This window comes from Ovis aries, chromosome X (assembly GCF_016772045.2).
Source record: "Ovis aries strain OAR_USU_Benz2616 breed Rambouillet chromosome X, ARS-UI_Ramb_v3.0, whole genome shotgun sequence".
Classification (NCBI taxonomy): Eukaryota; Metazoa; Chordata; class Mammalia; order Artiodactyla; family Bovidae; genus Ovis; species Ovis aries.
The window spans coordinates 227,212-243,011 of record NC_056080.1 but is presented as its reverse complement, the minus strand read 5'-3'; the positions used below and the strand labels follow the sequence as shown (position 1 = coordinate 243,011).

General features: G+C 52.6%; 1 protein-coding gene across 6 annotated transcripts in view; it reads left to right on the top strand.

The window, feature by feature from the left end:
- The window catches only part of LOC101119619 (protein Shroom2), a 147,940-nt gene extending 137,422 nt beyond the window's left edge, over positions 1-10,518 (top strand). For 4 of the 6 annotated variants that reach the window (XM_060407611.1, XM_027963345.3, XM_042242378.1 and 1 more), the window contains 2 exons: positions 5,652-5,924; positions 7,640-10,518. In XM_060407611.1, the coding sequence (XP_060263594.1) occupies positions 5,652-5,924; positions 7,640-7,906 (540 nt within the window). In that variant the 3' untranslated portion in view covers positions 7,907-10,518. The other 2 variants (XM_027963344.3, XM_060407610.1) reach the window with 2 other exon arrangements.
- Positions 10,519-15,800: the final 5,282 nt, after the last annotated feature.

The window sequence follows — 15,800 nt, the reverse complement described above, 5'->3', positions numbered from 1 at the left end:
AAAGGACAGTTGGAGATAATGTCAGTGACAGGGGGCCACGCCTGTGTGAGCACGGATGTGGAGGTTCACCAGTTAATAAGTCAGGGACCACTGGCTGGGACTGTGTGGGCGTGAATGAGGAGGATTGTGGTTCAGCTCAGTTCAGTTCAGTCGCTCAGTTGTGTCCGAGTCTCTGCAACCCCATGAACCACAGCACGCCAGGCCTCCCTGTCCATCGCCAGCTCCTGGAGTTTACCCAAACTCATCTCCGTTGAGTCGGTGATGCCATCCAACCATCTCATCCTCTGTCGTCCCCTTCTCCTCCTGCCTTCAATCTCTCCCAGGGTGAGGGTCTTTTCCAGTGAGTCAGTTCTTCGCATCAGGTGGCCGAAAGGATTGGAGTTTCAGCTTCAGCATCAGTCCTTCCAATGAACACTCAGAACTGATTTTCTTTAGGATGGACTGGTTGAATCTCCTTGTGGTCCCAGGGACCCTCAGGACTCTTCTTCAACACCACAGTTCAAAAGCATCCATTCTTTGGCAGTGCAGGTCAGTGACCACTAGATGAAGCTGTGTAGACAGAGAGAAAGGGAATGAGAGGCAAGGTGAGGGACCAGGGGCTGGAGCTGCATGGACAAGGAAGAGAGGGATTGGAGAGGAGATCATTGACTTGTGGCCGAAGTGTGGACAAGAAGGAGGAGAGCTGGAGAGGAGGTCAGGCACCAGTGGCTTGGCCCATGCTGAGAAGGCATAGGAAAGATTAAAGGACTTGTCTGGGGAGGTATGCGGAGAAGAGAATGGAGACTGGAGAGAAGGTCAGGGACTTGTGGCTGTATCTTTGTGGACACGGAGAAAGAAGATTGCAGATGAGGTCAGGGACCAGTCACTGGAGTGGTGTGGACTTGGGGCAGGATTGTAGAGGAAGTCAAGGACGGTGGCCGGAGATCTCTGTACAGGTAGGAGGACCTCCGGTGACAAAGTCAGGGACTGGTGGCTGGAGCTGTGTGGACGAGGATGAGCAGGACTGCAGTTCAGGTCAGCAACCACTACAAGGACCTGTGTGGAAAAGACAGTGTGTTGTGGGAGACACGGTCAGAGACAACTCATAGAGTTACGTGCACAGGGCAGTGGGTCTGTGAGGTCGCCAGGGACCTACAGGTGCCGCTTTTGTGAACACCAGAAGGTCAGGAACCATTGGCTGGATCTGTGTGGACAGGGTTTGATAAGATGGGAAGGAGGGCCAGGACCAGTGGCTTTGAGTTACTGGAGATGGAGTAAAAATAGATTATGGGCTTCCTGTGTAGCTCAGTTGGTAAAGAATCCGCCTACAATGCAGGAGACCCAGGTTCGATTCCTGCGTTGGGAAGATCTCCCTGAAGGAAATGGCAACCCACTCCAGTATTCTTGCCTGGAGAATCCCCATGGACTGTAGCCTGCCAGGCTCGTCTGTCCATGGGATCGCAAGAGTTGGACATGACTTAGCGACTAAACCACCACTACCAAGAATAGGTTGGAGAGGTCAGAGGTATGTAGACTAGGGTGATGGAAAATTTGAGACAAGGTCAGCGACTTGTGCCTGGCTCTCTTTGCAGAGGAGGAAGAGGATGGTAGATGAGGGCAGGGACCAGTGAGTTGGAGCTTTGTGGATTCGGCACAGGAGGTGCGCAGAGGAGGTCATGAAACATGGCTGGGGCTCAGTGTTCAGGGAGGAAATGATTCGTAGTCAAGGCAAAGACCAGTGGCTGGACCGCTGTGTGCAAAGGTGAGGACAGCTGCACTTTGCGCCTTTGACCACTAGATGGCAATGTGGAAAAAAGGGATGGGAGCTTTGTGTTGGAGGAGGAGGTTGATTGACAGGTGACCAGGGACCTATTGATGCAGCTGTGCAAACACAAGGAGCGCAGTTCAGGGACCAGTGGCTGGGGCTGTGTGGACAAGCAGGAGGAGGGTTGGAGAGTAGATCAGGCACTGGCCACAGAAGCTGTGTGAAGAGGGGAAGAAAGCGGGGGAGGGAGGTTAGTCTCACAGTCATGTCTGACTCTTTGTGACCCCAAGGACTGTAGCTAGCCTGGCTCCTCTGTCCATGGGATTCACCAGGGCAAGAAAACTGGAGTGGGTTGCTATGCCCTTCCCCAGTAGATATTCCTGACCCAGGGATTGAACCTGTGTCTCCAGCATTGCAGGCAGACTTTTTACCCACTGAGCCAGCAGGGAAGCCCAGCACAAGAGGGAAGGACTGGGCATAAAGTCTGGGAAATAAGGCCAGAGCTGTGTGAACAAGGATGTGGCGTTTTGGAGATGAGGTCAGGTACCAGTGGCTGGGATTGTGAGGACAAGGATGAAGAGGACTGCAGTTCAGGTCAGTTGAATCAGTTCATTTACACAGCCACATAGACAAAAAGGAATGGCGATGCCAGACAGTGCTGTGCAGACGAAAGGAATGGTACGGTGTAGACAAAAGGAGTCGTGTATGGATGTGAGAGCTGGACTGTGAAGAAAGCTGAGCACCAAAGAATGGATGCTTTTGAACTGTGGTATTGGAGAAGACTCTTTAGGGTCCCTTGGACTGCAAGGAGATCCAACCAGTCCATCCTAAAGGAGATCAGTCCTGGGTGTTCATTGGTAGGACTGATGCTGAAGCTGAAACTCCAATACTTTGGCCACCTGATGCTAGGAACTGACTCATTACAAAACACCCTGATGTTGGGAAAGATTGAGGGCAGGAGGAGAAGGGCACGACAGAGGATGAGATGGTTGGATGGCATCACCGACTGAATGGACGTGAGTTTGCGCAAGCTCCGGGAGTTGGTGATGGACAGGGAGGCCTGGCGTGCTGCAGCCCATGGGGTCGCGAAGAGGCGGACATGTGACTGAGCGACTGAGCTGAAGGGTGAGGATGTTTGCAGTTTAGGTCAGTGACCTCTAGATGGAACTGTGTGGAAAAGAGGAAGATTGATGAGAGAGGAGGTCAGGGACCCGTTCCTGGCCTTGTGTGTGGACAAGGAGGGGGGATTTGTGAGTGGCCAGGGACGTGTGGATGCAGCTGTGTGAACGTGAGCAGGGATGGATGGGGGTTCAGGGACCAGTCCTCGAGCTGTGCTGACTCGGAAGGAGAGGACTGGAGATGAGTTCAGTGACCTGTTGCTGGAGCTGTGTGGACAAGGAGGAAGACATCTGGAGAAGAGATCGGGCACCAGTGGCTGGAGCTTTGGGAACACGAGGCAGGAGGATCGGAAAGCAAAGTCAAAGGCCAAGTGGCTAGGGCTCTCTGTACCAAGAGGAAGACGATTGTATGGGAGGACAGGGGCCCATGGCTAGAACTCTCTGTACAAGGAGGAGCGCAGATAAAGTCAGGTTCTGGTGCCTGGAGCGGTGTGTTCAAGTGGAAGGAAGGCTGCAGATAAAGTCAGGGAATGGCGGCCGGATCTGCGTGAAAGAGGATGGGGAGGTTTGTAGATGAAGTTGGTCAGGGGCTGTGTGGACAAGGATCAGAAGGATAGCAGATAAGGTCAAGGATTCATGCTTGGCACTGTGCAGACCAGGGGCAGAGGACTGGAAGAGAAATCGCCGACCCTTGGTGAAAACTCTGTCCGAGGAAGAGGAGGCTCGCAGATAAAGTCAGCCACCGGTGGCTGCAACAGGGTGTTACAAGTAGGAGGAGGTTTTGAGATAAAGTTGGGGACAAGCAGTCCAACCTATGTGAACAGTATGGGAAGGCTTGTACATTAAGGCAGGCCCCAGCGGCTGAGACTGTGTGGACAAGGATGAGGAGGATAGTAGTTGAGGTCAGAGACCACTAGTTTAGCCGTGTAGACAAAGACCTAGCAAGATGGGAGTGGGGAGGTCAGTTCCCAGGTGGCTCAGTGGTAAAGAATCTGCCTGCCAATACAGGAGGCACAGGTTCAAGAAGATCCCCTTGAGTAGGAAGTGGTGACCTGCTCCAGTATTCTGGCTGGGGAAACCCGGTGGACAGAGAAGCCTGGTGGGCTACAGCCCATTATTCGACAGCAATGCGTTGGACGTGACTGAGCACGCACACAGACTCACAGGCAGTGAGGGATGAGGCTGGAGCTGTGTGAACACGGAAAAGGGTTATTGGGGTGGTTGGGTCTGTGTGGACACGAATGGGACAAGGTTGCAGAGGAGGGCAGGGACTTGTGGCTGAACGTCGGTGGAAAGGGAGGAATGACGAGATGAGATCGGGGGCGTGGGTTGTGTCTGGAGCTATGTTGACGAGGAGGAAGAGGACTGCACATCAAGGCAGTGGACCAGTGGCTGGAAGCTGTGTGAACAGGGAGGAGGAGGCTTGCATGTAAGGTCATCGACTACCAGATGCAGCTGGGTAAACAAAGGGGAAGGGGGCTGGGAGATGCACTCAAGGAGTTGAGGTCAGAAAGCAGTGTACACAGGACCAGGAGAGATGCTGGGAGAGGAGGAGGCCAGGGACCAGTGGCTGGGATGTGTGGACAAGGAGGGTTGGAGGCCCGTCAGGGACCCGTGATGGGCGTTTGTGGGGGGGGTGGGGTGGGAAGGAGTAGGATGGCAGTGCTGAAGTCCCTGTGCCATCCCGCAGATTCCTCCTAGCTTTCTCCATATCCCAGTGTGTGCTTCCACGCTGCTTTCTCCATTTGTCCCACCATCCTTCCCCCTGCCCATCTGTTCTCTATGTGTCTACATCTCCACTGCTGCCCAGCAAATAGGTTCATCAGTATCATCTTTCTAGATTCCGTTTATATGTGTTAATATATGATATTTGTTTTTTGTTTTTTCTGATTTATGTCACTTAGTGTAATAGGCTCTAGGTTCATCCACCTCATTAGAACTGACTCAAAGGTATTGCTTTTCATGGTTGAGTAATATTCCACTGTGTATATGTACCACAGCTTCTTTATCCATCCATCTGCCGATGGACGTCTAGGTTGCTTCCGTGTGCTGCTGCTGCTAAGTCACTTCAGTCGTGTCCAACTCTGTGCGACCCCATGGACGGCAGCCTACCAAGCTCCTCTGTCCACAGGATTCTCCAGGCAAGACCACTGCAGTGGGTTGCCATTTTCTTCTCCACCCATGTGCTAGCTATTATAAATAGTGCTGCAATGAACAGTGAGGTACATGTGTCTTTTTCAGTCATGCTTTCCTCCAGGGTATATGTCCAGTACTGGGATTTGCTGGATCATATGGTTGTTTCAGTACTAGCTTTTTTTTTTTTTTTTTTTTAAGAAATCTCCATACTGTTGTCCATAATTGCTGTACCAATTTACAGTCCCACTAACAGTGCAAGGGAGCTTCCCTCGTGGCTCAGCTGATAAAGAATCTGCCCATGAGGCAGGAGACCTGAGTTCGATCCCTGGGTTGGGAAGATCCCCTGGAGCAGGGAAAGGCTACCCACTCCAGTGTTCTGGCCTGGAGAATCCCATCAACTTGCATAGGCCGTGGGGGTCCCAAAGAGTCGGACACAGCTGAGCGACTTTCAGTTTCAAACAAGGCAAGAGGGTTTCACTTTTTTCTACAGCCTCTCCAGCATTTATTGCTTGCAGATTTTTTCGATGCTGGCCTGATATTTGTTCGTGTGCAACAAGCTGCTGACTGGCCCGCAGGCCAGGAGGTGCAGGCGGGTACAGGGGGGCGCCTGGGTCAGCAGGGCCGTGACTGAGTCCCGCACGCTGTACCCACAGCAGGAGCTCATTGAGAGCCTTGGCCGCAAGCTGCAGGTGCTGCGGGAGGCGCGGGAGAGCCTGCTGGAGGACGTGCAGGCCAACAGCACGCTGGGCGACGAAGTGGAGGCCCTGGTCAAGGCCGTGTGCAAGCCCAACGAGTTTGACAAGTTCCGCATGTTCATCGGGGACCTTGACAAGGTGGTGAACCTTCTGCTGTCGCTGTCTGGCCGCCTGGCCCGCGTGGAGAACGCCCTCAACAACCTGGACGACAGCACGCCTCCGGGCGATCGGGTACTGCCCCCGAGGCGGGACGGATGGATTGGGGGGAAGGCCCGCGGGGTGCAGAGTGAACGCCTGGAAGCCTCGCTGGGCTGGCTGTCCAGCTGGTCGCAGAAGGTCTTCTCTCTCGCTCTCTTCCTTCTTGTAGTGGGGGGTCGCCCCGAGATTCCCCGAGTTGTTCAGTTACCTGGTTGGGTCCGACTCTTTGTGACCCCATGGACCGCAGCACGCCAGGCCTCCTTGTCTATCACCATCTCCCTGAGTTTTACTCAAACTCACGTCCATTGAGTCAGTGATGCCATCCAACCATCTCATCCTCTGTCATCCCCTTCTCCTCCCACCTTCAATCTTGCCCAGCATCAGGGTCTTTTCCAGTGAGTCAGTTCTTTGCATCAGGTGGCCAGAACATGCTAGCATTATTTTATACATTCAGACTCATGTCCGTTGAGTCAGTGATGCCATCAATAGGCTTATTAGTTAGCATCGGGGACACTGAAGGAGTTCCCCTTGGGGGACATTGCCTGTGGACTTCCTGGGCCCTGAACCTTCACTGTATCCCTCGGTGTCTCCACATTAGGTCCATGCTGGGAATGCTTGATGAGCTTCACCTTCCTAGAACCAGAGGCAGCCATGATCCACAGCCTCCTCCAAGTTCAGTGGAGGGGCCTGGCCTCCACTGTGAACAGAGTTGGGGGAAACTGTCGATGACAGGCGCTAACGAGGGCAAAGAGGCAGCGTCCGGCTGTGGGAGGCTCCCCCTGTCTTTCCAGATAGAAAGCGGGACACGTGGGCCAGACGTGGACACAGGATGCCCTCCCTTCAATTGGGAGCTTGTAGTCTCCAGGGATGCCAACTGATCACTGTAGCCCTGTTTGGAGAATCAACTGCTGGCGTTGGAAACTGGGACTGAGATCCGGCGTTCCCTGGCATGCATCAGCTGCCACGTGGAGACTGTTTAATGCCATTCCTCGCTCCCTGCCTTGTTTTCACAGCTTGTTATGTACAGGAGGGCAGGGACTGCAGGTGTGCACCTCGATCTAGGAGTGGGGGCGTCTGTGTGCCCCAGAGTAAGGAACCAGGGCAGCTCCGCGACCCACCTGCCCCAGCCCCCGCCTCCGTCTCTCGTCTTTCAGCCCCTTGTCCTCTTCACCGTCTGCCTCTACTGGTGCCAGAAGGGTTTAGCAATCCTGCCCTGGGAGATCTCTTTAATTGCACTGCTTTGACCCACTTTGCCCCCATCTGCTGTGTTGTCAGGGAAATGCCTTGGGCGCACCCAGGTCCCCCCCCCACCCCGTGAGTCCTTCGCTGCCTGCGCACATCTCCCAGTTTTGGACTTTTCCAGGCTCACATGGCTCTCATGTTCCTCCGGCTGTATCTGGGCGCCTGGTGGCGAGGGGGTGGGGGATGTATCTGGGTGCCTCCTGTGAGGGTGTACCTGGGTGCCTCGTGCGGGGGAGTATCCCAGTGCCCTCGTCGGGGGTGTATCCGGGTGCCTCATGTGGGGGTGTGTCCCGGCATCTCGTGGGGTGGTGTATCTGGCTGCCTCATGTGGGAGTTTATCTGGGCGCCTTGTGGGGGCGGGGGTGTATCCGAGTGCCTCGCACCAGGGTGTATCCGGGCACCTCGCTGCGCAGGCGGTGGGAGGCGCTGGCCAGCTGCCCCCCCCCCCCCCCCCCCCCCCCCCCCGCCAGGTTCCCAGCAGGCTTGTGTGTCTTCTGTCTGTCCAGCAATCCCTGCTCGAGAAGCAGCGCGTCCTGATCCAGCAGCACGAGGACGCCAGGGAGCTGAAGGAGAACCTGGACCGCCGGGAGGGCATCGTCTTCGACATCCTGGCCAGCTACCTGGGCCCCGAGAGCCTGGCGGACTACGAGCACTTCGTCAGGATGAAGTCGGCGCTCATCATTGAACAGCGCGAGCTGGAAGACAAAATACACCTGGGTGAGGAGCAGCTGAAGTGCCTGTTGGACAGCTTGCAGCCCGAGAGAGGCAAATGAGGGCACCCCCACCCCCACCCCACCCGGCCCTCCCTGGAGGAGGAGGAGGATGCAGATGGGATTGGCGGAGTCATCCGCTCTGGTCCTGTAGATGCAGCTGAAAACTGCAGCCTGTATTTACATCCTGTCGATGGGGGTCGGGGGGTGGGGGGTGTCCTCTCATGGCCAGGTGGCGGTCAGCAAAGCAATAACTTCCATGTGTGCGTTTGGGATGAGTTCTTTAATTCTTAGGTTCCCTTTTGGAATGTTGAGCAGAGTGGCTCACCCCCGCCCCTTCGCTGCGGTGGCCCGGAAGCGTCCCCACGTGGCGCACTGGGCTTGGGTGCGCCATGCGCGCCTGCACAACAGGGTCACCCATGTGGCCTCTGCCGGCAGTGCGGGCACTGAACCGTGTCCTTCACGCGGGAAGGAACGAGCGCATCTCTAAGAAGGTGCATGTGGGTTGAGGGGGCGGGGTTCGCCTGGCGCACGAGCTGTCCTGTGGATTACGGGAGGCGCCAGAAGTGTTGCGCCATTGGTTGTGTCTGTCCTGTAAGGATGACCCCTTGCCCAGCAAAAAAATCATGAGGATTAGCATTATTTATTAGTGTCTTAGAAGGGAGAATAGTTGTCCGTGCGGTTTAAAGACCAGCGGTGAAATGCCGCGCTTTCAGCGGGCTGGGCTCACCCATGGTGAGGTCGCCACTTGCGCAGCGTGCGTACCTTAAGGCGCAGGCAGAAGGGGCGCGCAGGCAGAAGGGGCGCAGGCAGAAGGGGCGCGCCGGCTTCTGTTCTTCTGGGATGGCAGCCGCGTGCAGATGGTATTTCTCCTGCAAAGTGAGATTACCTGGCTGAAAGTGTGTCCGGAGGGTAGGTGCTTGCGAGGTTTTTTTTCTTTTTCTTAAGGCCCCTGAGATATTTTCCTCATTTACTTTCCCCTCCGCCCCCCCCCCCCCCCACCCCTGCCCCAGAACATTTCTTTGTGTCCTGATTGTATTTCTGTGTGTATATGATTGTGGATTATAATTAGCAGCTCCTCTCATGTTGCTTCTCTGGATTAGTTATGGCAGTGTCAAGGCCACGTTTCCTGTAAGAACCCGTGGTTCTGGCTTTCCAGAGGTCCTAGTGGACCACAAAACTCCCAGACCTGGTCTTTCTCCACCATAGAGTGGACCACCGTCTGTTCCCCGTTTTATCCTTTGATATTGCGAGGTGATCAAGAGAGTCTGTTCACTAAAGAAAACACTGTCGAGCTGTTGTTTTACAGTGCCCGAGTCATGACTAGAAGATAACTTGCTGATCCCAAGTGTTGCATTTGCATTCAGAATGTATAAAGTTAACAGTATGAAAACAGCCCAGTTAAACCGTGAGCCAGAGACTTAAATAGACACTTCACCAAAGAGGCGATATGCATGTCCGTAGGCACGATAGGTGTTCAGCCCCTCATGGCTTGGTTCTCACGGTCTGATTTTTAACCTTATCGTCTGTGTTCCATCCCAGTTGGGTGAGATGCCTGCATAATGGCGGGAGAAGCCCCAGGATAACTTCATGTTGGGGTGACATTCGGAGGTCAGATCACGTTACTCCTTGTTTCCTCTTATGCCTGTGAAAGGAGTTTTCCAGCAGGTGGGGAGATAGCCCTTTGTCACCAGTGGCCGGCGCCTTACCAAAGACAGAAGCACACGATGTCTTATTAAAGGACACTACTCCACATCCACACAGCCAGAAGGACAAGCTGGACTGGCTGCGGTGATATCTCTGCAGCCCTGGAGGGAACCGACCTGGCAGGCTTCAGTGATGCTGACAATAAACATTCCTGTGGCAGCCCACCCACGCCAAAGAGAAAGGCCTTTTTCTGCACTTTTAATTCTTAAGCTGTTCCTGATTTGAAAAGCCCCTCTTCTGCCAGTGAAGCATCGTCCTCCTCCTCGCATGCTATGGTCACTTGCTGTGATGATGGGTCATGACAGAAACGATAAAGCTGGCTGTCCATGGACCGCCCCTCCACCCCCCCCCCCCCCCCCCCCCGCCCCGCGTTCCTCCCTTGCGGAGACAACCACAGTGATGTCAGTGTGTTTTGATTTTCACGAAGCTTTTATCTTTGATTCTTGCCCTTGTCATATAGTATTGTGATCATTTTGATGATACGTCTGTAAAATGTGAAAATAGAGGTTTTGCCTGTATTCAGCTTTTCGGTGTCTTTTGAGAACGTGTTCTTCTACACAGTAATACACAAGGCTCTGGTGTCCTTTAAACGAAGCCCATAAAATCACAACGGTCCAGTCTATTTCCCTATCTGCCTCATAAATGTCTGGTGGCGGGGAACCAGAGATTGCAGTGAGTCAGTGTGCACAACTTTGTGTATCGCTATGTTACTGCATATACAAACCATCTGGTGCTAACGTTTCTACCGTGGCATTCCTGGGTGGTGGCTGATGGCTCACCCCAGGTCATTGCTCAGCTGAGACGTGCTCTCTATATCTCGAGGTTGCAGTCAGGGGCCTTGCCAGAGACTTTAATCATGCCACCCACCGTGGAAGATGTGTAACAGTTTCATGCCCAACACTTAACACTTACCTCTCAACAGATTATCCTGCTTGACCTTAATACAATAAATGATGTCTTTCAGTGAATGGAACGTGTCTTTGTCTTGCATCTTTTTCAAGAATTGGAACGTCCTTTCCGTATGTCAGATCCTTCAGCCAGTGATAAATCGTGGAGTTGAATCTGTGTACGCAGGTGTTCGACTGTTTCTGCCTGTCAAGTTCAGGCCAGTCAGTCTGCAGCCGGGAAAACATCAGGGACACTGGTTTTATCAGTCAGCTGTTGCCAGAGCCATGCTGTGTAACAACCGCTATAAAATTGCAGCAGGGTGCAGGGAGAAGTAACTCCTTTAGAGGAGGAATTGGTAGATCATTCTGCTCCACGTGCCTGTCATCTGCCTCCTGGAACCAGGCCTTTGGCCTGGGCACGTCCATGGCACATGACCGGAGAACAAGCTCAGTCACATCGGTGCTTGCCCCGGGTATGGTTATGGCACACCTGCTAACCTTCCATTGCTGCAGCAAGTCCCGCAGCCCAACCGGAATCCAGAAGGTGTGGTGTGTGCTCCACCCCGTGATTGCAGGGAGCTGTGAAGCACTGGAGCCATTGGTGGAGCCCCGCCATCTCCCATGCTGGGTGCTGATACGGAGTAGCACCCTGAGGTCCAGGACCCGAAGCCAGGTTCCTGGAGCCAAGCCACCTCTGTCTGTTGCTAGCCTCTGCACCCCTCAGCTTCCTCCTTCCCAGCCCTTGGGAAAGCAAGTGAACTGATAATGTCAGTGTGCTTGGAGCCTGCGCTGGGTCAGAGGTGTGCCACACAGAGGGAGGGGCGTTCGCACCTCTGGTGCCATCACTGTAGCCTGGGTCTGGAGGAAAAGCGTTCTCTGTACCCGGATGCCCCTGTCGGAACCACCAGAGGACAGATGGCAGCTGCTCCCTGTCGGCAGTGGACAAATGCTTCTGTTTTCAAAGCAGGTTGGTGGGACCCGGAGGTCAATTAGTTGAGAGAGAGGCAGTCTTCCTTTTTTTTTTTTTTTTTTTTTTAATAATTTTGCTTGTTGAATTTTGGCTGCTCTGGGTCTTGCTCGCTGCTCGGGGTTTTGTCTGGACGTGGTGTGCAGGCTTCTTGGACGTGGGCCTCAGTAGTTGTAGCACGTGGGCTTAGTTGCTCTGCAGCAGGTGGCGTCTTCCCGGGTCAGGAATCAAACTCTTTCTCTCCTGTATTGGTGGATTCTTTACCACTGAGCCACCAGGGAAGCCCAAGAGAGCGTTCTTAGTAAGAACTACTCAAACGTAGGAGATAAAGTTTTATTTGGGGTGGGGGAAAAAACATTGTCACAAACTTAGGGACTTTAAGAAGTACACAAATGCTACATAATTATTATTTTTTGGCTTCTACAGGGCCACTCCCGCTTGTCTCATGAGTTCTGAAAGGATGGAGGGATTCGCCCATGAGGGCGGTGGAGGTGCAGTTGTAGGCTGGGGTGATGGGGGTGTGGCTGTGGGAGCCAGTGGTCCTCATGCTCCATGCCCCATGGACTGAGATGCTCAGACTTCTGTTTCTTCAGGGCTAGCCACCTTGGGCACGCTGAATCAATCTCAGGCACAGGGACATGGGAGATGCTGTCTGCATCCTCACACCTGTTGGCTTGACCACCACAGGGCTACCACAGCCTGCAAGCCCAGGCAGTTCCAGAGGTGGGGGAGAGGGGAATGTTTTCTGCGTTTCCCATCAAAAGAGGAGAACCTCACACATCACTTGTGTACACATATAGGCTGTGTGCTGAGTCACACTGAGCCAGATAAAACATCCCACGACACCCCAACCCGTGTCATTCCCCTCCTCCACCAGATCCCCAAAATGCCTGTGACGACTCTGGTGCCCTCCCCCTCCATGAAACCTGGGAAGTGAGGTGCAGAGAAAGGCAAAGAGGAAAGGCCCTTAAAACATTGTCACGAACTTAGGGACTTTAAGAAGTGCACAAATGCTACATACGTATTTTTCTTTTTTGGCTGCCAGTGAACCCTCCTTTCTCATCTCAGCAAAGCCTAGGGCAGAGGAACATCACTGGAGGCCCCGTGTCTTACCCTCCATCTTGGAAGGGTCGTGCAAGGGGAGGCCTGCCCATTTCAGCTCAAGGTCAGCCTGTTTCTAGTTTCACCCACTTAGGAAACTCAAGCGTGAGGCCTACCTGACAGCGTCATGCAAGCAGGCCCAGACCCCATGGGCAGGGGCCCTCCATGCACAACAGTCCACGGCCCCGGGAGCAAGGCCGGACACTGTCCACAGGACGTGCCAAGGGAGGACACCATCTCCCTTCGGAGGTGTCCTCTCCAAAATGCATCAGACAAACCCAAAGTGAGGGAGAGGCTTTTTATTTAAAAAATATAGCTGACCAGTTCCCTTAAAAGGTGCTGAGGAGATGAAAGCCCACCAGAGGGGCAGCTCAAAACTGGAGGGAATGAAGACGCCTGACAACAGCGACAATGCAGAACGTGCACCACCACCACCGCCCCCTCCCCGGGCCAAGGCAGGAAGAGAACCCAGCCTAGTGGTGGGAGAAGTCTGAATAAGGTGTGTAGATCACCGTGTGGTCAATGCAAAGTTCTTTTTAATTTTACTGAAATATACTTGATTTACAATGTTGCGTTAATTTCTTTCTGTACCACAAAATGACTCACATATATAAACACATAGTTTTTTTTTTTTTTCTGTATTCTTTTCCATTATGGTTTATTACAAGATACTGAGTATAGCTCCCTGTGCTACATAGTAGGGCCATCTTGTTTATCCATCCTATAGATATATAGTTGTCAGTTTAGTTTAGTTCAGTCTCTCAAGTCATGTCCGACTCTGTGACCCTATGGAGTGCAGCACACCAGGCCTCCCTGTCCATCACCAGCTCCCAGAGTTTACCCAAACTCGTGTCCATTGAGTTGATGATGCCATCCAACCATCTTATCCTCTGTCCCCTTCTCTCGCCTTCAATCTTTCCCAGCATCAGGGTCTTTTCCAGTGAGTCAGTTCTTCACATCAAGTGGCCCAAGTATTGGAGTTTCAGCTTCAGCATCAGTCCTTCCAATGAATATTCAGGACTGATGTCCTTTAGGATGGACTGGTTGGATCTCCTTGCAGTCCAAGGGACTCTCAAGAGTCTTCTCCAACACCACAGTTCCAAAGCATCAATTCTTTGGTGTTCAGCTTTCTTTATAGTCCAACTCTCACATCCATGCATGACTACTGGAAAAACCATAAGCCTTGACTAGACGGACCTTTGTTGGCAAAGTAACATCTCTGCTTTTTAATATGCCGTCTAGGCTGGTCATAACTTTCCTTCCAAGCGTCTTTTAATTTCATGGCTGCAGTCACCATCTGCAGTGATTTGGGAGCCCAGAAAAATAGTCTGTTTCCACTGTTTCCCCATCTATATATATATAGGTTTATCCATCATATATATATATATATATATATATATATATATATATATAAATGGTTGCTAATTCCAAACTCCCAATCTTTCCCTCCCCTCCCCCTTGGGAACCACAGGTCTGATCTCTGAGTCTGTTTTCTTTCATATGTATGTTGATTTCTGTTCTATTTTTGATTCCACATCTAAGTGATATCATATGGAATTTGTCTTTCTGCCACTGCCTTGCTTTTTGCTGACTTAGTATGATCAGACCCATCAGACCCAGATGGCATTTTTTGGGTTTTTTTAAAATTTATGGTTGAGTAATAATTTCTCTGTATATATGTACCACTTCTTCTTTATTCATTCATCTGCTGCTGGACATTTTGTTTGAGTCCATGGCTTGGCTATTGTGAATAGTGCTATGAACATGGGAATGTATGTATCTTTTTGAATTAGTGTTGTCTGGATATATGCCTAGGGATGGGATTGCTGGGTCATATGGTAGCTCTACTTTTAGTTTTTTAAGGAACATTCATACTCTTCTCCATAATGGCTACACCAATTTACATTCCTACTAACCATGTAGGAGAGTTCCCGTTTCTCCACACCTTTCCCAGCATTGTTTGTACATTTTTAAGGATGGCCATTCTAACCAGTATGGGTGATACCTCACTACACTGTTGATTTGCATTTCTTTAATAATTAGTGGTGGTCAAGGTGAATTTCTTGATTCCCATTGTCATGCTATGGTGACTGGTGTCATTTCCACTTGGTTAATCTTGGGTGAAGTATGTGATCTTGTTGCATTTAGTCGCTCAGTTGTGTCGGACTATTTTCCACCCTGTGGACTGTAGACCACCAGGCTCCTCTGTCCATGGGGTTTCCCAGGCAAGAATACTGGAGTGGGTTGCCATGCTCTCCTCCAGGAGATTTTCCCAACCCAGGGAATCGAACCCAGGTCTCCCACATTGCTGGCGGATTCTCTACTGTCTGAGCCACCAGGGAAGCCCCAAGAACACTGGAGTGGGTAGCCTATCCCTTCTCCAGGGGAACTTCCGAACCCAGGAATTGAACTGAGGTCTCCTGCAAGAATGTGTGGAGATGTGCTGTTTGCAACTCTCTCTCTCTCTCTTTTTTTTTTCCCAGAAGCTAACAGTTTTCTCTGATGGAAGAGGTGCTCAACTGGTTGCTTTCCACAATTTCAAAGGATTTCCTTCTGTGCCTTCTCACTCGAGCACTTTCTTTCAGTGTGTGAGGGGAGCTTTAAAGCTGAGTTTGGAATAGTTCTTAACAGGAAGGCCAGCACCGAGGTGGGGCCCTTGGACCTCTTGGGTTTTCAGAAGACTCTTGCTTTAAACCGTCAGTAAGTGCTGGGGAGGGTGCTTATCTATGCTTGTCCAGGTGGGTAGGATGTTGACAGGAGGAGTGAGTGTGGGCAGGGAGCCCATGGGGGCCGGGGGAGGGGTGTGGGATGGGGTGTGCACAGCCAGGTCTGGAGAGGCAGGGCGTGTGCACCAGGCGGCCAATGCCATCCCCTGGGTGCTCAGAAGGCAGACTTCAGTGCTGGGGAAAAGGAACCCAGGATTGCTGGCCCCTCGGCGGCAGAGGTGCAGTCCTTCACCATCCCAGTTCTGTGCTGGGGGGGCGAGGGGAGGTGTCGCAGGGGATATGCATATCCAGGTTTGCCCTCAGGCAGACCTGGGGGTACTACCCTCGGCCTTGAGGCGAGAAAGAGGTAGTGCTCTGACTCCAGGGGTGGGGGGTGGCGGGGGTGGCAGCCTAAGAAGGGAGGCCAGCATTTCACCGTTTCAAAAACCCCCGGATGTCGGGCAGCATGTGGGGAGCATGGTTCCGTGTAGAAGGCAGTGATGCGTGCGAGGTGGTGTGCAAACGCCCTGCGCTCTGAGCACGGTTCGCTTCCCAGCAAGCCTGCATCGAGGCACCAGATTTTAACTTTC